The 23,744-nt window shown below is 41.4% G+C and overlaps 2 protein-coding genes across 2 annotated transcripts in view; both read left to right on the plus strand.

Annotated features, from left to right (window-relative positions):
* The window catches only part of LOC111951903 (protein FAM83H), a 71,522-nt gene extending 51,941 nt beyond the window's left edge, over positions 1-19,581 (plus strand). The window contains exon 5 of the mRNA XM_023970232.2: positions 19,357-19,581. Coding sequence (XP_023826000.1) covers positions 19,357-19,483 — 127 coding nt within the window. The 3' untranslated portion in view covers positions 19,484-19,581. The remainder of the gene's footprint in view (positions 1-19,356) is intronic.
* Positions 19,582-20,133: 552 nt separating this feature from the next.
* Positions 20,134-22,401, plus strand: LOC139022991 (androgen-dependent TFPI-regulating protein). The gene is made up of 6 exons (XM_070434869.1): positions 20,134-20,448; positions 20,807-20,932; positions 21,075-21,176; positions 21,273-21,388; positions 21,602-21,753; positions 21,859-22,401. Exons 1-6 carry the CDS (start codon positions 20,296-20,298, stop codon positions 21,888-21,890), a joined length of 681 nt encoding a protein of 226 aa, XP_070290970.1. The 5' UTR covers positions 20,134-20,295; the 3' UTR covers positions 21,891-22,401.
* The last annotated feature ends 1,343 nt before the right edge of the window (positions 22,402-23,744 follow it).

Here is a 23,744-nt window from a genome sequence, read left to right on the forward strand (position 1 = left end):
ATTTACCTTTATTTAACTAGGCAAGTCAGTTAAGTACAAATTCTTATTTACACAATGTCGGCCTACSAAAAGGCCTCCTGCGGGGACGGGGGCCTGGGATTAAAATAAATAAATAAATACAATGTAAATATAGGACAAAACACACATCACAACAAGAGAGACAACAACACTACATGAATAGAGACCTAATACAACAACATAGCAAGGCAGCAACACATGACAACACAGCATGGTAGCAACACAACATAACAACATGGTAGCAACACAACATTATTGGGCACAGACAACAGCACAAAGGGCAAGAAGGTAGAGACAACAATACATCATGCCAAGCAGCCACAACTGTCAGTAAGAGTGTCCATGATTGAGTCTTTGAATGAAGAGATTGAGATAAAACTGTCCAGTTTGAGTGTTTGTTGCAGCTTGTTCCAGTCTCTAGCTGCAGCGAACTGAAAAGAGGAGCGACCCAGGGATGTGTGTACTGTCGGGACCGTTAACAGAATGTGACTGTCAGAACGTGGAGGATGAGGAGGATGTATGTGGAGGACGAGGGCTGCAGTAGATATCTCAGATAGGGGAGAGGGAGGCCTAAGAGGTGGGTCTTGCGACGGGTAAAGAGAGATGACCAGTTTACAGAGGTATATAGTGCAGTGATGTGTCCTAATAAGGATCATTGGTGGCAAATCTGATGGCCGAATGGTAAAGCACATCTAGCCGCTCGAGAGTACCCTTACCTGCCGATCTATAAATTATGTCTCCGTAATCTAGCATGGGTAGGATGGTCATCTGAATCAGGGTTAGTTTGGCAGCTGGGGTGAAAGAGGAGCGATTACGATAGAGGAAACCCCGTCCCGTGTGGCTCAGTTGGTAGAGCATGGCGCTTGCAACGCCAGGGTTGTGGGTTCATTCCCCACGGGGGGACCAGGATGCATATGTATGAACTTTCCAATTTGTAAGTCGCTCTGGATAAGAGCGTCTGCTAAATGACGTAAATGTAGAAATGTAAATGAAACCAAGTCTACATTTAACTTTAGCCTGCAGCTTTGATATGTGCTGAGAGAAGGACAGTGCACCGTCTAGCCATACTCCCAAGTACTTGTATGAGGTGACTACCTCAAGCTCTAAACCCTCAGAGGTAGCAATAACACTTGTGGGAAGAGGGGCATTCTTCTTAACCAAACCACATGACCTTTGTTTTGGAGGTGTCAGAACAAGGTTAAGGTTAGAGAAAGCTTGTTGGACACTAAGAAAGCTTTGTGTAGAGCATTTAACACAAAATCCAGGGAGGCCGGCTGAGTATAAGACTGTAACATCTGCATATAAATGGATGAGAGAGCTTCCTACTGCCTGAGCTATGTTGTTGATGTAAATTGAGAAGAGCATGGGGCCTAGGATCGAGCCTTGGGGTACTCCCTTGATGACAGGCAGTGGCTGAGACAGTAGGTTTTCTGACTTTATACGCTGCACTCTTTGAGAGAAGTAGTTAGCAAACCAGACCAAAGACGCCTCAGAGACACCAATATTCCTTAGCCGGCCCACAAGAATGGAATGGTCTACCGTCTCAAAAGCTTTGGCCAGTCAATAAAAATAGCAGCACAATATTGCTTAGAATCAAGGGCAATGGTGACATCATTGAGGACCTTTAAGGTTGCAGTGACACATCCATAACTGAGCGGAAACCAGATTGCATATCCGAGAGAATACTATAGACATCAAGAAAGCCAGTCAGTTGATTATTGACAAGTTTTTCCAACACTTTTGATAAACAGGGCAAAATAGAAATAGGCCTATAACATTAGGATCAGCTGATCTTCCCTTCTAATTAAGGAAGATACTGTGGCTGCCTTCCAAGCAATGGGAACCTCCCCAGAAAGGAGAGACAGGTTAAAAAGGTTGGAGATAGGCTTGGCGACGATAGGGGCAGCAAACTTAAAGAAGAAAGGGTCTAAACCATCTGACCCAGATGTTTTTTTGGAGTCAAGTTTAAGGAGCTCCTTTATCACCTCAGACTCAGTAACTGCCTGCATGGAGCAACTTTGTAGCGGGGCAGGGGAAAAAGAGGGAGAAGCAGCGGGGATAGTCGCATTAGAAGTGGTGGGAGATGAGGAAATGTTGGATGGGCAAAGAGGCATGGCTAAGTCAAATAGGAATCCTGACTTAATGAAGTGGTGATTAAAGTGCTCAACCATGTGCTTCTTGTCAGTAACAACCACATAATCAGCATTAAGGGACATGGGTAGCTGTGAGGAGGAGGGTTTATTCTCCAGGTCTTTAACCGTTTTCCAGAACTTCTTGGGGTTAGACACACAGAGAGAGAACTGCTCCTTAAAGTAACTAACTTTTGCCTTCCAGATAGCCTGAGTGCACTTATTTCTCATTTGCTTGAACAATAGCCAGTCAGCCTGAGTATGCGTGTGCCGAGCCTTTCGCCAAATGCAATTCTTGAGGTGGAGTAATAACTCTGCAAGATCACAGTCGAACAAGGGTCTGAACCTGTTTTTAATTCTCATTTTCTTTATGGGGGCGTGTTAGTTAACAATACCACTAAAAATATTAAAATATTTTTATATTAAAATATTTAAAATATTACAGAAGGTCCAAGCGTCTTCGACAGAGGGGATCAAGCTGATTCAATACCATTCTATAGAGGCCGGTTCATGAAGGAAGGCTTGCTCAGTAAAGTTTTTTAGCAAGCGTCTATGACAAATCAGGAATTGTCGTTTCACTGAGCAGCCATTACGAACACAGGCTGTAAAACAGTGATCACTAAGGTCATTACAGAAAACACCAGACTGATATCTAACAGGATTATTTGTGAGGATAACATCGAGAGAAGTAGCCTTTTCTGGATGATTGGAGTCATGGGATTGGTAATAATCTGAGAAAGATTATGGGAGTCCCATTGCTTTAGGACTTGGTCAGGTGTTTTTTAAGCATGTCCCAGTTTAGGTCACCTAGCAGGACAAATTCAGACTTAGTGTAAGGGGCCAGGAGAGAGCTTCGGGCAGGTAGGGTACAGGCCGGTGCTATTGGAGGACGATAGCACCCAGCAACAGTCAACAAAGAGCTATTTGAAAGTTTAATGCTTAAAACCAGCAAATCAAATTGTTTGGGGACAGACTTGGTGGAGACAACCGAGCACTGAAGGTGATCCTTGGTAGAGATTGCCTCTCCCCCACCTTTGGAAGATCTGTCTTGCTGAAAAAGGTTATAACCAGAAAGGTTAACATCAGTATTCAAYACACTCTTCCTTAACCACGTCTCAGTAATGACCAACGCATCTGGATTGGAGCTGTGAACCCACACTTTCAATTMATCCATTTTAGGTAATAAGCTTTCTTGTGTTAATGGACAGAAAACCCAGGATTTTACGAGAGCAGAAATCAGTGAAGCAGATATCGGAGCACAAGTCAGAATTGGGGCTAGCAACAGTAGATGGGCCAGGGTGTACATGCACATTTCCAGATATCATCAACAGTAATACAATCAAGGCACGGCAGAGGACAGGYAGAGCTCCGCAGTGCTGATTTATGACATCTGAATGTGCATCAGATGGCAACAAGATCATATTGTACAGCAATTTCATCAGGTAACATGAATACAAAGACGGCAAGAGGTGGTTAGAATAGGATGGGAGGCCAAAAGTCTTCAAAAGTCTGTTGTAACCAATAGAGAGTCAGAGTCCCGAGTGTGGGAACAAACAGTCTGTCCCACGGTTTGGTAAAGAAAGTTTGTAGTCAAGAGTCATGAGAGTATGCAAGAGTCATGAGGCAAATAGCAAAATGCTCAATCATTTTTTWAAATATGTAACGGCTTGGGCTAGCCATTATAAGTTCAGAGTCACTTGCCCCAACAGTGCATGTGTGCTGGAGGTGAGCGAAAGCTCGGGAGAGAGGGGTGAGTGTGGTGGAGGTACCTGTACCAGACAGGGGAGACAGGCCAGGGCAGACGGTGAACAGATCGCTAGGTGGAATCCAAGCAGCAGGCAATGGGAGTAAGTGTCACACCCACTTGGGAGAAGCTTTTATTTCTGGAGGCAGATTTCTTGTACAAAATGCCAGTGAATGGTCTTTGAACAGCAGAAGGGGGCTTCAGAGGACGCTTCAAAGACTCCTGCCACTTGTTGGGCCCAAAGGCCTTGACACCGTTTACCTCACACCTTAGTGCTAATTGAATTTGTATCTGGTCTGTCCTTGCAAGCCTGGGAGCCTTAACTCAGCATTCAGTCCCAATAAAAATATATCATTGTAATGTACTTWWWAAAAWAAATWATAATAATCTTCTTAGCTTTCAAAATAGCATCAGATCAAACACTACTCACTCAGTTCCAGGTTGGAATGGTGTCCTCAGGTCTCTGCTGTTTGTTTGCTGGAACACCCTCCGTATAGCTTGGAAAAAGGAAACCTTCGAAGCAGTAATCTCTCCGGTTAATTTTGGTCAAAATTTGGTTGTAGGTTTGAAGTTTTGATCTGGAGCGAAAGCCATGTTGTGGAGGGTAGCATCCTGCATATGTACCTGCCGAATAATCCAAGAATCCAAGTCAAGAGTACAACAATCGGTTAACCACCTAACTGAGGAACTTAATTTAATCTTGCGTAATACCCTAGATGCAGTTGCACCCCTAAAAACAAGAAACATTTGTCATAAGAAACTACCTCCCTGGTATACAGAAAATACCTGAGCCCTGAAGCAAGCTTCCAGCAAGCTTGAGAAAAAAGATAATGATCATTAGAAAGCAAATTACGGACTCCTCTTTAAATCTGCGTATTTCTCCAAAGCTCAGTTGTCCTGAGTCTACACAACACTGCCAGGACCTAGGATCAAGGGAGACACTCAAGTGTTTTATACTATATCTCTTGACACATTGATGAAAATGGTCATGGCCTCTAAACCGTCAAGCTGCATACTGGACACCAGTCCAACTAAACTACTGAAAGAGCTACCATCGATCACCACATTCTTTTGGAGAGATTGGAAACACAATTTGGTCTACACGGACAAGTTCTGGCCTAGTTTAGATCTTATCTGTCAGAAATATATAAGTTTGTCTCTGTGGATGGTTTGTCCTCTGACAAATCAACTGTACATTTCAGTCTTCCTCAAGGTTTCGTTTTAGGACCACTATTGTTTTCACTATATATTTTACCTCTTGGTAATGTCATTCAGGAAACATAATGTTAACTTTCACTGCTATGCGGACGACACACAGCTGTACATTTCGATGAAACATGGTGAAGCCCCAAAATTTCCCTCCCTGGAAGCCTGTGTTTCAGACATAAGGAAGTGGATGGCGGCAAATGTTTTACTTTTAAACTCGGACAAAACAGAGATGCTAGTTCTCGGTCCCAAGAAGCAAAGAGATCTTCTGTTGGCTCTGACAATTAATCTTGATGGTTGTACAGTCGTTTCAAATAAAACTGTGAAGGACCTCTGCGTTACTCTGGACCCTGATCTCTCTTTTGACGAACATATCAGGACTGTTTCAAGGACAGCTTTTTTCCATCTACATAACATTGCAGAAATCTGAAACTTTCTGTCCAAAAATGATGCAGATAAATGTATCCATGCTTTTGTCACTTCTAGATTAGACTACTGCAATGCTCACTTTCCGGCTACCCGGATAAAGCACTAAATAAACTTCAGTTAGTGCTAAACACGGCTGCTAGAATCTTAATGGGTTGAGTCACTGACGTGATCTTCRTGTCCGAGTTGGCGCCCCCCTCAGGTTCGTGCCGTGGGGGAGATCTTCGTGGGCTATACTCGGCCTTGTCTCAGGGTAGTAAGTTAGTGTTTGAAGATATCCCTCTAGTGGTGTGGGGGCTGTGCTTTGGCAAAGTGGGTGGGGTTATATCCTGCCTGGTTGGCCCTGTCTGGGGTATAGTCGGACGGGGCCACAGTGTCTCCCGACCCCTCCTGTCTCAGCCTCCAGTAATTATGCAATAGTTTATGTGTTGGGGGGCTAAGGTCAGTCTGTTATATCAGGAGTATTTCTCCTGTCTTATCCGGTGTCCTGTGTGAATTTAAGTATGCTCCCTCTATTTCTCTCTTTCTTTCTCTCTTTTTCTCTCTCAATCTCTTCTCTTGGACCTGAGCCCTAGGACCATGCCTGGCTTGATGACTCCTTGCTGTCCCCAGTCCACCTAGTCGTGCTGCTGCTCCAGTTTCAACTGTTCTGCCTGTGGCTATGGAACCCTGACCTGTTCACCGGACGTGCTACCTTGTAGCCTGCTGACCCTGCTTGTCATCTATGAACGTTTGAACATCTTGGCCATGTACTGTTATAATCTCCACCCAGCACAGCCAGAAGAGGACTGGCCACCCCTCAAGTGCCTGGTTCCTTTCTAGGTTTCTTCCATTGTTCCTGCCTTGCTAGGGAGTTTTTCCTAGGCACCGTGCTTCTACATCTGCATTGCTTGCTGTTTGGGGTTTTAGGCTGGGTTTCTGTATAGCACTTTGTGACATCGGCTGATGTAAAATGGGCTTCATAAATAAATGTGATTGATTGATTGAGAGCTCACATGCAGCTGTGTCTCTCTCACAGAAACAACTATACGGTTCAACATTTATATACATATATATATATATATAAACATATATATATATACATGGGCAAGAAAAAGTTTGTGAACCCTTTGGAATTATCTGGATTTCTGCATAAATTGGTCATACAATTAGATCTAATCTTCATCTAAGTCACAACAACAGACAAACACAGTCTGCTGAAAATAATAACACACAAATTATTATTTACATTTAAACATTCACAGTAGGTGGGAAAAGTATGTGAACCACTAGACTAATGACTTCTCCAAAAGCTAATTGGAGTCAGGAGTCACGCCGATAACCTGAGTACAATCATTGAGACGAGATTGGAGATGTTGGTTAGAGCTGCCGCTGCGCAATAAAAACACTCACAAAGATTAGAGTGTGCTATTCACAAGAAGCATTGCCTGATGTGAACCATGCCTCAAACAAAAGGGATCTCAGAAGACCAAGCATTAAGAATGTGTTCACTTGCATAAAGCTGGAAAGTGATTACAAAAGTATCTCTAAAAAGCCTTGATGTTCATCAGTCCATGGTAAGACAAATTGTCTATAATGGAGAAAAGTTCAGCACTGTTGCTACTCTCCCTATGAGTGCCGTACTGCAAAGATGACTGGCAAGAGCACAGCGCCAGAATGCTCAATGAGGTTAAGAACAATCTTAGAGTGTCAGCTAAAGACTTAAGAAATCTCTGGAACATGTAACATCTCTGTTGACGAGTCTATGATACGTAAATACTAAACAAGAATTGGTGTTCATGGGAGGACACACGGAAGAAGCCACTGCTGTCAAAAAAAAACATTGCTTCACTCTGAAGTTCGCAAAAGAGCATCTGGATGTTCACAGCGCTTCTGGCAAAATATTCTGTGGACAGATGACACTACAGTAGAGTTGTTTGGAAGAACACACAACACTATATGTGGAGAAAAAAAGTGTCATCAGCCACACCAACATCGAAACCTCATCCAACTGTCAAAGTATGGTGAAGGGAGCATCATAGTTTGGAGCTGCTTTGCTGCCTCGGACCTGGAAGCTTGCTATCATCGACGGAAAAATGATTCCCACGTTTATCAAGACATTTTGCAGGAAATGTAAGGCTATCTGTCCGCCATAAAGCTCAACAGAAGTTGGGTGATGCAACAGGACAATGACCCCAAAACACAAAAAGTAAATCAACAACAGAATGGCTTCAACAGAAGAAAATACACCTTCTGGAGTGGCCCAGTCAGAGTCCTGACCTCAACCCGATTGAGATGCTGTGGCATGACCTCAAGAGAGCGGTTCACACCAGACACAAAATAATATTGCGAAACTGAAACAGTTTTGAAAGAGGAATGGTCCAAATTCCTCCTGGCCGTGTGTGCATGTCTGATCCGCAACTACAGAAAACGTTTGGTTGAGGTTATTGCTGCCAAAGTAGGGTCAACCAGTATTTAAAACCAAGGGTTCACATACTTTCCCACCCTGCACTGTGAATGTTTACACGGTGTGTTCAATAAAGACATGAAAACGTCTAATTGTTTGTGTGTTATTAGTTTAAGCAGACTGTGTTTGTCCATTGTTGTGACTTAGATGAAGATCAGATCAAATTTTATGGCCAATTTATGCAGGAGTCCAGGTAATTCCAAAGGGTTCACATACTTTTTTCTGCACAGTGGCATGTGTATAAATTATATATATATATTATATATTTATTTAATTATATATATATATATATATATATATATATATATACAGTGGCAAGAAAAAGTATGTGAACCCTTTGGAATTACCTGGACTTCTGCTAACATATTGCAAAAGGGTTTTCTAATGATCCATTTTTTTAATGATAAACTTGGATTAGCTAACAGAACGTGCCATTGGAACACAGGAGTGATGGTTGCTGATAAATGACTGTATATATATATATATATATATATATATATATCATCATGTATATGTATGTATATACATATATACATATATATATACCTTCAAAAGTTTGGGATCACTTAGAAATGTCCTTGTTTTTGAAAGAAAAGCACATTTCTGTCCATTAAAATAACATCAAATTGATCAGAAATACAGTGTAGACAGTGTTAATGTTGTTAATTACTATGTATCTGGAAACAGCTGATTTTAATGGAATTTCTACAGAGGCCCTTATCAGCATCCATCACTCCTGTGTTGGCACACTGTGTTAGCTAATCTAAGTTTATCATTTTAAAAGGCTAATTGATCATTAGAAAACCTTTTGCAATTATGTTAGCACAGCTGAAAACTGTTGTTCTGATTAAAGAAGCAAGAAAACTGGCCTTCTTTAGACTAGCTGAGTATCTGGAGCGTCGGCATTTGTGGGTTCGATTACAGGCTCAAAATGGCCAGAAACAAATAACTTTCTTCTGAAACTTGTCGTCTATTCTTGTTCTGAGAAATGAAGGCTATTCCATGCGAGAAATTGCCAAGAAAACTGAAGATCTCGTACAGCTTGTGTGTTGTGTGTGTGTGTGTGTGTGTGTGTGTGTGTGTGTGTGTGTGTGTGTGTGTGTGTGTGTGTGTGTGTGTGTGTGTGTGTGTGTGTGTGTGTGTGTGTGTGTGTGTGTGTGTGTGTGTGTGTGTGTGTGGTGTGTGGTGATGTTGGGATGGGATGGGATGTGATGTATAGACAATATGGACAATATATGGATAGAATATGTAGTATATCTGAAGAATAGTATGTGTACAGCAATAGTTAAATAGGATAGGCCTCGACTAGAATGCAGTATATACATATGAAATGGGTAAAACAGTATGTAAACATAATTTAAAGCATTATTAATACGCTTGTCTCGGCCAGAAAAAGAGTCTTCATTGTCCGAGACCGAGTAAAAATGTATCAGACACCGAGACACTCAACATGTGGTCTCTTGAGACCGGTCTCGGGAGCACCACAACACTGGGTGTTGCTACTGTTTAWATTAAGGTGCAGGAACTCCACCATGCTTTTGCAGCCAGGTCGTTCAAGATTGAAGTCGATATTGGACGTCTATACATGTCCTGAGGACGTAAGGAAAGGCCTTTAAAAGATGACACTAGGAGCAACAGTAAGCCCTATTACCGTCAAGTAGACTTAGGTTTTGTTAGAGCATTTTGTAGCTGGGGCTGGTGGATAGGCATAGTCCCATGACTCTGTATCAGAAGGCTTTGTGTTCAATCTCAGTTGTGGACACGGTTTTTTCCTCTGGGGTTTTAACCCTATCCCAAACCTTAATCCCTTGGAATGAGTGCCTAAATGTAATTTTTTTAACCCTATCCCAAACCTTAACCCTGACCTGAAAGGAAAGGTTCACCCGTTATTTTGTGTTTGTGCATCTCTGAGTGATGTTCATCGATTCTATGGGTCACGTTTTCACGTATACCTGAGTTGTTGGAGTTCAAGCAGGCAGAAGTCCATCCGGTATGAGGTGGCACTGTGATGAAGTTACTCTCAATACACTGGAAGTTAGTAGGGATACGACTGTTAGATCGAGAAAACGTATATCATGCATGTCAGATTTCAATAACGGCCGATGTCATAACTCGGGAGGATGTCTTCTCTCGAATGAGCGACTTATCATACTTTTGCGATATTCCTACCTCGAGAAATGGGACATTTAACAGAGGGTCGAGCACATTTGTCCTATTTGTCTGCCTTTTTAGTCCAGGCTGCATTGCATGGTGCCGTTGTCAGAGATATTGTAATATAGAAGGGAGATAAACGTTCCTATATTCATTGGATTCCTAACGCCCCACCTCACAGACTGTTGTCATGATGCGTTCACGTTGGCATGATGCGTCACGCGGTTGCTAAACCAATCGTCACGCAACACCTGCGGGACAGGTACAGGATGGCAACAACAACTGCCCGAGTTACACCAGGATCGCACAATCCCTCCATCAGTGCTCAGACTGTCCTCAATAGGCTGAGAGAGGCTGGACTGGGGGCTTGTAGGCCTGTTGTAAGGCAGGACCTCACCAGACATCACCGGAAACAACGTTGCCTATGGGCACAAACCCACCGTCGCTGGACCAGACAGGACTGGTAAAAAGTGCTCTTCAATGATGAGTCGTGGTTTTGTCTCACCAAGGGTGGTGGTCGGATTTGCGTTTATCATCAAAGGAATGAGCGTTACCCCGAGGCCTGTACTCTGGAGCGGGATCGATTTGGAGGTGGAAAGTTCGTCATGGTCTGGGGCGGTGAGTCACAGCATCATCTGACTGAGCTTGTTGTCATTGCAGGCAATCTCAACGCTGTGTGTTACAGGGAATACATCCTCCTCCCTCATGTGGTACCCTTCCTGCAGGCTCATCTTAACATGACCCTCCAGCATGACAATTCCACCAGCCATACTGCTCCTTCTGTGCGGGATTTCCTGCAAGACAGGAATGTCAGTGTTCTGCCATGGCCAGCGAAGAGCCCAGATCTCAGGCCCATTGAGCACATCTGGGACCTGTTGGATCGGACGGTGAGGGCTAGGGCCATACCCCCCAGATATGTCCGGGAACTTGCAGGTGCCTTGGTGGAAGAGTGGGGTAACGTCTCACAGCAAGAACGGGCAAATCTGGTGCAGTCCATGAGGAGGAGATGCACTGCAGTACTTAATGCCGCTGGTGGCCACCCCAGATACTGACTGTTACTTTTGATTTTGACCCCCCCTTTGTTCAGGGACACGTTATTCCATTTCTGTTAGTCACATGTCTGTGGAACTTGTTCAATTTATGTCTCAGTTGTTGAATCTTGTTTTGTTCATACAAATATTACACCTGTTAAGTTTGCTGAAAATTAACGCAGTTGACAGTGAGAGAATGTTTCTTTTTTTGCTGAGTTTATGTCATAGCGAATGTCAGACTCCACTCTGTGAGGCATATCGATCTGTAGGTTGAATATGGTGAGATTGTACTGCAGACTCCTAAATTGATAGTGCAGTTTGTTTAGGCGATTGTACAGCAAACTAGCTACTTTACATGCTCGTATTGTCCTTGGTATTATTGTGTGTAGCTATGTTTGCTAGGTACAGTAGCTAGCTAACCTATGGAGATATACTACATGAGTATGTGGACACTTTCTTGTTGAACATCTCATTCCAAAATCATGGGCATTAATATGGAGTTGGTCACCCCTTTACTGACTGCTATAACAGCCTCCACTCTTCTAGGGATGCTTTCCACTAGATGCTGGAAGATTGCTGCAGGGACTTGCTTCCTTTCAGCCACAAGAGCATTAGAGAGGTCGGGCTCTGATGTTGGGTGATTAGGCCTGGCTCACAGTCGGTGTTCCAATTCATTCCAAAGGTGTTCGATGGGCTTGAGGTCAGGGCTCTGTGCAGGCCAGTCAAGTTCTTCCAGACCAATCTCGGCAAACCATTTCTGTATGGACCTCGCTTTGTGCACGGGGACATTGTTATGCTGAAACAGGAAAGGGCCGTCCCCAAACCTTTGCCACAAAGTTGGAAGCACAGAATCGTCTAGAATGTCACTGCATGCTATAGCTTTAAGATTACCCTTCAGTGGAACTAAGGGGCCTAGCACGAACCATGAAAAACATCCCAAGACCATTATTTCTCCTCCACCACCTATGCACTGGGGCWGGTAGCGTTCTCCTGGCATCCGCCAAACCCAGATTTGTCCGTCGGAATGCCAGATGGTGAAGCGTCATTCATCACTCCAGAGAACATGTTTCCACTGCTCCAGAGTCCAATGGCGGCGAGCTTTACGCCACCCCAGCCAACGCTTGGCATTGCACATGGTGATCCTAGGCTTGTGTGAGGCTGCTCGGTCGTGGAAACCCATTTCATGACTGACTCGTGGTGCAGTGTGCTAAGACATTTGGTTAAAAGTTTAATGGTGATGGTTGTGAGTTCTAATCCAACATGGGTGCTCCCTAGTGGTGCAGCGGTCTAAGGCACTGGATCTCAGTGCTAGAGGCATCACTACAGACCCTGGTTCAATTCCAGGGTGTATCACAACCAGCTGTGATTGGAGTCCCATATGGCAGCGCACAATTGGGCTGCATGGTTCAGTTTGGCCGGGGTAGGCTGTCATTGTAAATAAGAATTAGTTCTTAACTGACTTGCCTATTTAAATAAAGATTACATTTAAAAAATAAGCTCACGACTAACAGTTTTTGTGCTGACGTTGCTTCCAGAGGCAGTTTGGAACTCGGTAGTGAGTGTTGCAACCGAGGACAGACTATTTTTTACACGCTACGCGCTTCAACACTCGGCAGTCCTGTTCTGTGAGCTTGTGTGGCCTACCACTTCACGTCTGAACCAATGTTGCTCCTAGATTTTTCCACTTCACAATAACAACACATACAGTTGACCGGGGCAGCTCTAGAAGGGCGGAAATTTGATGAACTGACTTGTTGGAAAAGTGGCATCCTATGACGGTGCCACATTGAAAGTCACTGAGCTCTTCAGTAAGGTCATTCTACTGCCAGTGTTTGTCTATGGAGATTGTGTTTGTCTATGGAGAGTGCATGGCTGTGTGCTCGATTTTATACACCTGTCAGCAACGGGTGTGGAAGAAATAGCCGAATCCACTCATTTGAAGGGGTGTCCAGATAAATCTGTATATATAGTGTAGCATTACATTGTGGATTTCGTAGTCAACTTGAGCCGCAACAGATTTTCCATGTTGCTACCAAACTTATTATAGCACCAAAATGAAAAATTTGTTCACAACCAATATTGTTCTTAGATAGTGTTTTTTAACACTGTATATTAAAGGAATGAGTGGTTTTGGGTGGATGTTCCCTTTAACTATTCTGAATGAGTGCCTAAACTGAACCCCTTAACTTCGAAATGTGTAGAAATGGAATGATACTGAGCAGCAGGAGCAACATAAACACTTCTAAATGTGACATTTGGGGAATGTGGATGAGCGTCTAATTCTGCAATGAGACTGTGCGCGCTTGTTGGCTTTTGAGCTAAGTGGTGCAGGAACTCAAGCACTACTACATTTGAGGAGCCGGTACTCAGCTCTGGTGAGCTCATGCCTAAGTCAAGCACTGATAATGCCGTAGATAAACTAAATAGGATATACATGACTTCCTAAAACAGTAAGGCAAATGTAATAAAGCATGGCCAGTTAGATAACCATGTACTTTTTACATTATGTAAAGGAAGAGGAGGAAAATGTTTACTTGTAGGATTGGGCTCTTGCACCACCATGAGGTCAAAGTCGGAGTAGTACTTGGCTCTTCACTTGGACTGAGGAATGTTCCATTCATAAAGGAGACAGGATCAATGGTTCAGTCTGGCTATATTTCTGCTCCAAACTTCAGTTCAGTTGTTGGCTAAAATGCACAATCTTTTTCAGGACTTGCAGGGGAATGAGCACAAATGTATTTAGCCAATCAGAGGGCAAGATGGTGTTACTAATTTAAGCAATAAGCCCCGAGGAGGTGTGGTATATGGCCAATATACCACGGCTAAGGGCTGTTCTTCCTCACGACGCAACCCTGAGTGCCTGGATACAGCCCTTTGACGTGATATATTGGCCATATACCACAAACCCCCGAGGTGCCTTATTGCTATTATAAACTGGTTACCAACGTAATTAGAGCAGTAAAAATACATGTTTTGTCATACCTGTGGTATACGGTCTGATATACCACGGCTGTCAGCCAATCAGCATTCAGGGCTCYAACCACCCAGTTTATAATACTACTTATTCCTGTGCTCTCAGATCTATCTCCACAACTGCATATGGGTTAGTGTGTGTCCACCCTTCAATGTAAAACCCATTTCACAGGACTATAACTTGGTTTTCCTGTTTAAACCTCTTCCTGAAGACCAGTGTTAACTGAAGTGTTTACATCAGAAATAGCAGAGGAGCTGCAAAAGCTTGTACCTGGACTAGTGTCATACAAACAACTAAAGCTCATAAAGAATGTGCATTAGGAAAATTATCTACAGTGACCTCAAAGTATTCACACCCCTTGAATTRTTCCACATWTTCTTGTGTTACAGCCTGAATTTAAAATGMATTAKATTMAGATTTTGTGTCACTGGCCTACACACAATACCCCATAATGRCAAAGWGGAATTATGTTTTTAGGAATTTTTACAAATTAAAATATGTCATTTTTTGTTCGACACAAACAAATTCACGTAGAAATGTGAGTTATTAATCTGTCGTTCTCATTGAAAACCAGTAAGAAGCTGTATATCTGTTCTATGTGTGCTATGTCAAAGCTTTCCATTTCCATTTGTACACCAGCTTCAAACAGCTGAAAATACAATATTTTTGGTTATGGAAAATATATTTCACAGRGGTTTAGATGGTACACTATACTTCCTAATTTTGTCACAAACTGAAAATAGGCAAACTATTCCAATTTTAGCAACAAGGAAATGGAGGAGCGATTTCTGCATAGTGCATCTTCAATTAAAAATGAAAATCTGAAATGTCTTGAGTCAATAAGTATTAAACCTCTTTGTTATGGCAAGCCTAAATAAGCTCAGGAYTAAAKATTTGCTAAACAAGTCACTCTGTGTGCAATAATAGTCTTTAACAACATGTTTTTTGATTGACTACCTCATATCTGTATCCCACACATAGAATTATTTGTAAGATCTATCAGTCATGCAGATTCAACCACAAAGACCAGTGACGTTTTCCAATGCCTTGCAAAAACATTGAATATCCCTTTGAACATGGTGAAGTTATTAATTACACTTTGGATGTGTCACGCCCTGACCTGAGATATCTCTGTTTTCTTTATATTTTGGTTAGTTCAGGGTMAGACTAGGGTGGGTACGTTKGTTTTTGTATTGTCTAGGGTTTTTGTATGTCAAGGTTTGTTGTAGGTCTAGGTGTTTTGTATYTRTATGGTGGCCTGATATGGTTCCCAATCAGAGGCAGCTGTTTATCGTTGTCTCTGATTGGGGATKATWTTTAGGTAGCCATTTTCCCTTTGGTGTTTGTGGGTTCTTGTTCTATGTTTAGTTGCCTGTCTGCACTATCCATATAGCTTCACGGTTCGTTTTGTTATTTTGTTCAGTGTTCGTTCTTTTAATAAAGAAGAATGTACGCATACCACGCTGCGCCTTGGTCTCCTCCTTACAACGGCCGTGACAGGATGGTGTATCACCGACAACGACGAGACAACCTATAGGGAGGAGGTCAGAGACCTGACCGTGTGGTGCAAGGACAACAACCTCTCTCTCAACGTGATCAAGACAAAGGAGATGATTGTGGACTACAGGAAAAGGAGGACCGAGCATGCCCCCATTCTCATRGACGGGGCTGTAGTGTAGCAGGTTGAGAGCATCAAGTTCCTTGGTGTCAACATCACCAACAAACTAACATGGTCCAAGTACACCTAGACAGTCATGAAGAGGGCACGACAAAACCTACTCCCCCTCAGGAGACTGAAAAGATTTGGCATGGGTACTCAGATCCTCAAAAGGTTCTACAGCTGCACCATCAAGAGCATCCTGACCTGTTGCATCACTGCCTGGTATGGCACCTGCTCGGCCTGCAAGGCACTACAGAGGGTAGTGCGAATGGCACCGTACATCACTGGGGCCAAGCTCCCTGCCATCCAGGACTTCTATAACAGGCGGTGTCAGAGGAAGGCCCTGAAAATTGTCAAAGACTCCAGCCACCCAAGTCATAGACTGTTTTCTCTGCTACCGCACGACAAACGGTACCGGAGCGCCAAGTCTAGGTCCAAGAGGCTTCTAAACAGCTTCTACCCCCAAGCCATAAGACTCCTGAACATCTAATCAAATGGCTACCCAGACTATTTGCATCCCCCCCCCCACCCCTTCTACGCTGCTGCTACTCTCTGTTTATTATCTATGCACAGTCACTTTAATAACTCTACCTACATGTATATATTACCTCAATTACCTCGACTAACCGGTCCCCCCACGCACATTGACTCTGTACCGGTACCCCCTGTATATAGCCTCGCTATTGCTATTTTACCGCTGCTCTTTAATTATTTGTTACTTTTATTTGTTACTTTTTTTTGTATTTTCTTAACTGCATCGTTGGTTAAGGGCTTGTAAGTAAGCATTTAACTGTACTACACCTGTTGTATTAGGCGCATGTGACAAATAACATTTGATTTGCTCAATACACCAAGTCACTACAAAGATATAGGCGTCCTTCCTAAATCAGTTGCCGGAGAGGAAGGAAACTGCTCAGAGATTTCATCCTGAGGCCAATGGTGACTTTTAAACAGTTACAGATTTTAATAGCTGTGATATGAGAAAACTGAGGATGGATCGAAAACATTGTAGTTACTCCACAATACTAACCTAWATGACAGAGTGAAAAGAAGGAACKSWATACAGAATAAAAATATTCCACAACATGCATCCTGTTTCCAATAAGGCACTAAAGTAAAACTGCCAAAATGTGGCAAAGAAATTAACTTTATGTCCAGAATATGCAACATAAGACATCACTGAATACCACTCTTCATATTTTCAAGCATGGTGGTGGCTGCATCATGTTATGGGTATGCTTGTCATCAGCAAGGACTAGGCAGTTTTTGCTCTAACATGCACTGTCAACTGTGGGACCCTGTATAGACAGGTGTGCACCTTTCCAAATCATGTCCATTCAATTTACCACAGGTTGACTCCAATCAAGTTGTAGAAACATCTCAATGATGATCAATGGAAACAGGATGCACCTGAGCTCAATTTCGAGTCTCATATCAAAGGGTCTGAATACTAATGTAAAGGTATTTCTGTTTTAAAGGTTTTATACATTTGCAAACATTTCTAAAAAAACATTTTTCGCTTTGTCATTATGGTGTATTGTGTGTAGATTGCTGAGGGAAATGTTTTTATTTAATCCATTTTAGAATAAGGCTGTAACGTAACAAAATGTGTAAAAAGTCAAGGGGTCTGAATACTTTCCGAAAGGCACTGTATGTTCTTATTGTTTGTATAGGTCTCAGCCTTGATGTAATGGCATGGAAGGGTGAACCAGTGAACAGATATGGCAAGAGTATGTGGGTCAGCCCGCCTCTGGAGGGTGAGAAATATGCTGTGAACCTCTAAGAGGAACATGTCTGTCTTCCCATATGCATATGTCTGTCTGTCTATCTCTTAAATATAGAAGTTGTCCACCTTATATTTTGCATCTAGCATTTCTCCACACCTTGACCAGGTTTTTGATTCCTAACATTTCCCTCAGTCAAGTATTGAATATCAAGCACAGATTCAACTACAAAGTCTAGGGAGCTTTTTGAAAGCCAATGATGGTAGATCGGTAACAATAACAAATCAGACATTGAATATCTCTTTTAGCAAGGTGAAGCTAATAATTATGCTGTGGATGATGTATTAAACCACCTAGACACATCAAAGACACAGTTGTTCTTCTGAACTGAGCTGCAGGGCAAGAAGGAAACTGCTCAGGGGTGTCACCATGAGGCCATTGGGGATTTTAAAACACAAACAGAGTTCAATGGCTGTGATGGGAGAAAACTGAGGATGGATCAACAACATTGTAGTGACTCCACAATAATTTCCTAAATCACAAAGTGAAAAGAAGAATAAAAATATACAAAATATGCATAAAGTAACACTACAAAAAAAACACGACAAAGGAATACACTTTTTGGCCTAAATGCAAAGCCTTATGTTTGGGGCAGGTCCAACACAACACATCCATCACTGAGTAACTGCTTCCTTATTTTCAAGCATGGTTGTGGCTGCCTCATGGTATGGGTATGCTTGACATATACAAAAACAGTGGAGTTTTTCCAGGATGAAAATAAACAAGATGGAGCTAAGCACAGGCAAAATTTTAGAGGAAAACCAGCTTCAGTCTTCTTTGCACTGTGAGAGGAATTCAGTTTTCAGCAGGACAATAACCTACAACACAAGGTCAAATCTACACTGGAGTTGTTTACCAAGAAGACAATCAATGTTCCTGAGTGGCCGAGTTACAGTTTTGACTTAAATCTGCTGGAAAATCTATGGCAAGACATGAAAATTGCTGTCTAACCATGATCCCCAATACCTTGAAAGATCTTACAGAATTTTGAAAAGAATAATGGGCAAATATTGCACAATCAAGTTTTGCAAAGCTTTTAGAGACTTACCCAGTAAGACTCACAGCTGTAATCGCTTACAGTGTGTTTCTAACATGCATTGACTCAGGGCGATGAATACTTATCTAATTAAGGTATATTAGTGTTTTAGTTTTCGTTAATCTAAAAAATATGTTAAAAATGTTCTTCCACTTTCACATTACAGAGTATTTTGTGTAGATAGTTGACAAAAAAATGACAATTCACTCCATTTTAATCCCACTTTGTAACACAATAAAATGTGAAGAAATCCAAGGTGGTGAATACTTATGATAGACACTAGATCAATTAAATACTTTTTCAACACGTTTGATTTTCTTAGGATTATAATAAAGTTTAATACCGGAGAAAATGTGTTTGTATTTTGATACAAAATACATTTTGGTGTACTCTCTCTTGTGGAACAGGACCTGAAAAGGCATGATCGTCATGATTTCAACCTTTCTGAATAAAAGTCTTGATGCAAAACAGTAAACAGGATTGTTGAAAAGAGTACTTACAGTAACATGCGACAAAACCAAAATGCCAATTTGGATACTGTGGCTCCAGACCTGTTTGACCTCAGCGAGGGATTGACGCTGCTAAAAAGTAACACTATGTTTAAAGTTTTGGGCTATTTCTTATCTCACTTATTGATTAGACAATGAGCTCTCCTATTTCAAAATGTACCAATTCAAAACAGTTTCTGCAAGCTGATTATAGTGTATTACATTTCAATGAGCTTACTCTCATTCCTTTTGCGGCTTCACAGGGACAGTTGGAGACGGGAAAACTCTGTTTGCCGTCACCCAGAGTGGAAGGTTAGACAGGATCTACAAGGAGAGGATGAAATGTTTCCCTCTGGAGTTTCTTGGGGATGTACGAACTGTGAATTGTAACAGGCCTACTGTTGATAAGTGTTACAAACATTTGGACAGGCCTACTGTTGATCGTCAGCCTGTCATAAGACTTGCTATGTACAGAATGTCCTGATATAGCTTGTCCATGAGTGAAGAAAGTGCTTGAACCCAGTCATTTTGGGTCAACCATTTAGTTAAGCAACAGAAACAACTTTGTGTGAACGTATTATTAGTGTCCTTTCCAAAGCTCCTAGAGTGAAACAAATTGATTAGCTACAGCACTGAGAGAATCTTTTATTTCTGTACTAATTAGAGGCGTGCTGTGTATTTGTAATGTAGGCTATTATATGAGACATACTAATAAAGTGTCCTAAACCCATTATGTATCTTAGCAAACACCAGAGACATAATAAAAAATAACATATTATGTTTCCATTACTCATTATATTTTTTAGTCATCCTTAGTCATTAGTCATCCTTTGAAAAAATGGATTTGACATCACTAAACCAATCACGTGCCAGATTGGACTGATTATGAAATAAGAAAACCCCAAACATTACCAACAACAGTGGACCCCTTGTTTAGGAATGTGCTTTTGTAACCCTTCTATTTCCAAATGTATTAATAAGCCGATGCTGAAACTTAATCGTGTAATAAAGAGCTTTTCTCCGCCAAAACCCCTTCTTTCTTGTAACATTGTGCACTACACCAGATAGGAAAGTGGTGCCTGTTTGGTGGTACAGTTTGTGTCAATGCCAGACTCGGTGTTTGCTATTATTTCCGTCAGTGTTTGCTAGTATTTCTATTATAGAGATAGATTGATACTAGATTGATACTATCTTAGTTTATCATGATTGCAAAAGTGAGAATAGTTTACCATATCACAGCTTTCAGCTGGTATGCCTTTATCATTAAGTCCATGGCTGCTAAGGATGGAGAGAAGTTACCACCTGGGATCTTTGAGTATGGTGGACCCTGGAAGTACCTTACTTTCCTCAACCTGGTGAGATTATTTGGCATTTTAATTACAATTGGGGGTTGGATTCTAATGGATTAAAAGGTACTACAAACTCAAATTACAAAAGGAATGGCTAAATGTTATTGTGAATTGAATTGATTTGGGATAGTTGGACGAAATTGGTTATACTGCATAGGTTGTGGTTTGACCTGAACAATAAAACTTAACACAGAGTTGAATATATCCGGTATAGAGGTTCAACCATGTCAACCATGTCAGGAAAATCTCAAAGGTCACATGAGGCTAGCTGATTTTTGTTGTATGATTTATTGTATGTTTATATTCATGATAAATGATAACAAAATGGGAACAACAATAATACGCTATGTATGCAATGTTCAAGTTATTGCAGATGGTGTTCTTTGGGATGGCCGTGGTGAATGATCTTCAGACTGGGAAAAACACAGTCAAGGGTCTTGACAAGTGGAAAGACCTCGTCTTCTCTGTCCTTGCCTTCCCTGTAGGCATGGTGAGAAGGAGTGATTGAAATATTGTGATTTGATATAGCACCAACGTAAAAATCTCCCACATCAAAGGGAGAATAGTGTATCTCATCTTAATGGATTTACTGCAATTTTTATTTATTTCCTTTTGTCTCTAAAATGTCTCAGTTTGTGGTGCTGCTTTTCTGGGTGATCTTTGCCTATGACAGGCAGCTTGTCTACCCAGAATCTTTAGATGCCTTCTTTCCTCTCTGGATGAATCATGCTATGGTCAGTACATACAAATTACAGACAAATGATTGTGAATGTAGAAGTTGGCTGGAAAGTAAATATAATGATGATAATGTATGACCATATTATTTGTAGCACACCGTTGTTATGCCGGTCTTACTTGGGGAGATCCTGCTTCAACATCATGTGTACCCAAAGACTAAAAACGGCTTAGCTGCCTTAGGAGTTGTGGGCTTGGCTTACTTGGGCTGGTATGTAATGTTGTTTATTAATAAGATAGAAATGTATGTATTGCTGACCATGTGTTTGTAGCACTAATCCATATTAATTTGAAAATGGAGTTCAAATTCTGATTCAAAATTTAAGCTGCTGACCCACTACACATATATTGACAATAGTCAGACATTGTATTTACTGTATGTTGTTTCACTGCACCTCTGTTCTCCATTTGTCTTGTTCTGTAGGGTGATATTTATCTACTTGGCGGTAGGTCTTTGGGTGTATCCTCTCCTCGGGCTCCTTAGCACCTCTGGTGTGTTGGGGTTATTCCTCTTGAACATGACAGTGGTGACAATGATGTATCTGCTAGGACGGACCCTAAACAACTGTGTCTGGGGTGAGTGACCTCAGCAGGCTAGAACCATGAAGTCAGAAGCAGAAATAACATGCTAACGTTATAATAACCTCTCCCTTTCTCTCTCTCTCTATGTTATTATTTTAGGAAAAGGCAAGACGGCGACTAAAAATAAATGAAACTGCCCATTTTCCTCTTTGAATCCATTGGGGCCTAATGCATTGTTGTCACTCAGATTTCGCCAACATGCCTCAGGAAATACTGTATGTGTATGAATAGAAATTCCACACAGGGTCATATGTCATATGTGCTGTCCTCTGACAACATAGTTTCTAACAGACATACTGTTGTTTTTCTTTTTTCAATAAATGTTATCAGCATCACAATAACAAAATATAACTCACAGTTGAAAAAWATCGAAATCACAGGTAGGCCTACATCAGGTTGATTGGTTTAGTCCTTTTCCACCAGGAAGTTATCACAACATTCTCAAAGCAATRGTTCTCTACTTACCAAAATTCTCTGACTACAACTTGACCAAATGAGAATGTGAGAGTAAACAAGGGGTGATCAAATATCTCACCAATTGTTTTAACTTTTTCTCTTGAGATTGGAATATCGTTGTGTTTTCATAACGTGTGGAAATCATGAACGGTTTGTGAGCTATTATAGTCTCAAAACCATGGTTGTGTGTACTTTTACCACAACAGGAAATTGGATGTTTGCTTTTTTGACCAAACATGTAATTACACGGCACAAAAAAAGCATGACATAAATATGATGTAAGTCATGTTCCTTTTGTAGATATAATTTCATTATTCAATAATTAACTAATCAAATAAAAGGGCAGCACATCACTGCAATGACAAATGTGGGCCAATGAGTGCATCCTCCTTCATTCTCACATTGTCCGTTAATGTTTTTTGATATTMGTGGATAGCTTGATCTTGCGTAGAAATCAATATTTTCCAGGGTACCAAATGTAAATGACTTTGTAACCTATTTGTACATTTCCTGGTACTCCCTAAGTGTGCTGATCCTTCAGGAAGTGACGCCACGCGGGTCCCTGTAGTCCTTGGTGTTGAAGACAGTTTGGGTCTGCCTCTACCAATCCAACTGACAGGACTTTGGCCAATAAGTGACAGTCTTGCTCATTTATAACTGCAGAAGAAATGGAAGTCAATTGATGATCCAGTATTAAGGAATACAGTATGAACCAGTTTTGGTATCTAAAGTGTATTATCAGAATATACTGCACATAGCCTGCATCACCTCTTCACATTTTCTTGTTGTTTCCTTMTGTTCAGGATTTTGAGGATTTCCATCTTTGCCATGTCTCTCTTTATTTCAAASCATTTCTCTGTAAATAAAAAAAGGTTACATTGTCTTTTAGAAGGAAGACTAGTGAACTGTGATTAGGACAACAATAATARTTTTTTACAAAGGTCTAAATAACARGCTCTCATGCTWTGGGCCATACATGGCTCTGTATGTTATTTATCAAAATATGCATCTCTGTTGTCAAGAGTGGGAGCCATTTCCAAACATTTGAGCAAGCTAAAACAATACATTCAAGTGTTGTATAATCTGATCATTAAAAAAGCACATCAGGGCTCTTTTAGTCAGTGTTAACCCAAGTATAAAGGTAAATGGCAATGCACAATACATGATTTACATATGWTTCAATTGAGCCCCCAATGACTAAAGGATCAAATGTCAAGATAAAAATGTTAAGGCCTACATAACATTTGGAGGACACTGTAAGAATGAATAAGATAAGGTCGATAAAGAAATTCTTAGGAAACATTTGATGTGTATACCCTGAGGGAAGCATTCTATTTTTGAAAAGTTCCAAAACACAAGTAGGGAAAATCAGACTTAGAGGATTCATAATTTTTGCTGGGCATTAAAGGGGAAGGTCATCCATTTTTCCGTGGCATTAWTTTCACTCTTTCTGTGCTTGTAGTTGATCCCCCAAACAAGGTTTTTATATTTTGTTCCGTTACAGAAAGTATTGACACATTTTGCTGAGA

The sequence above is a fragment of the Salvelinus sp. IW2-2015 genome, linkage group LG25, assembly GCF_002910315.2.
Source record: "Salvelinus sp. IW2-2015 linkage group LG25, ASM291031v2, whole genome shotgun sequence".
Classification (NCBI taxonomy): domain Eukaryota; kingdom Metazoa; phylum Chordata; class Actinopteri; order Salmoniformes; family Salmonidae; genus Salvelinus; species Salvelinus sp. IW2-2015.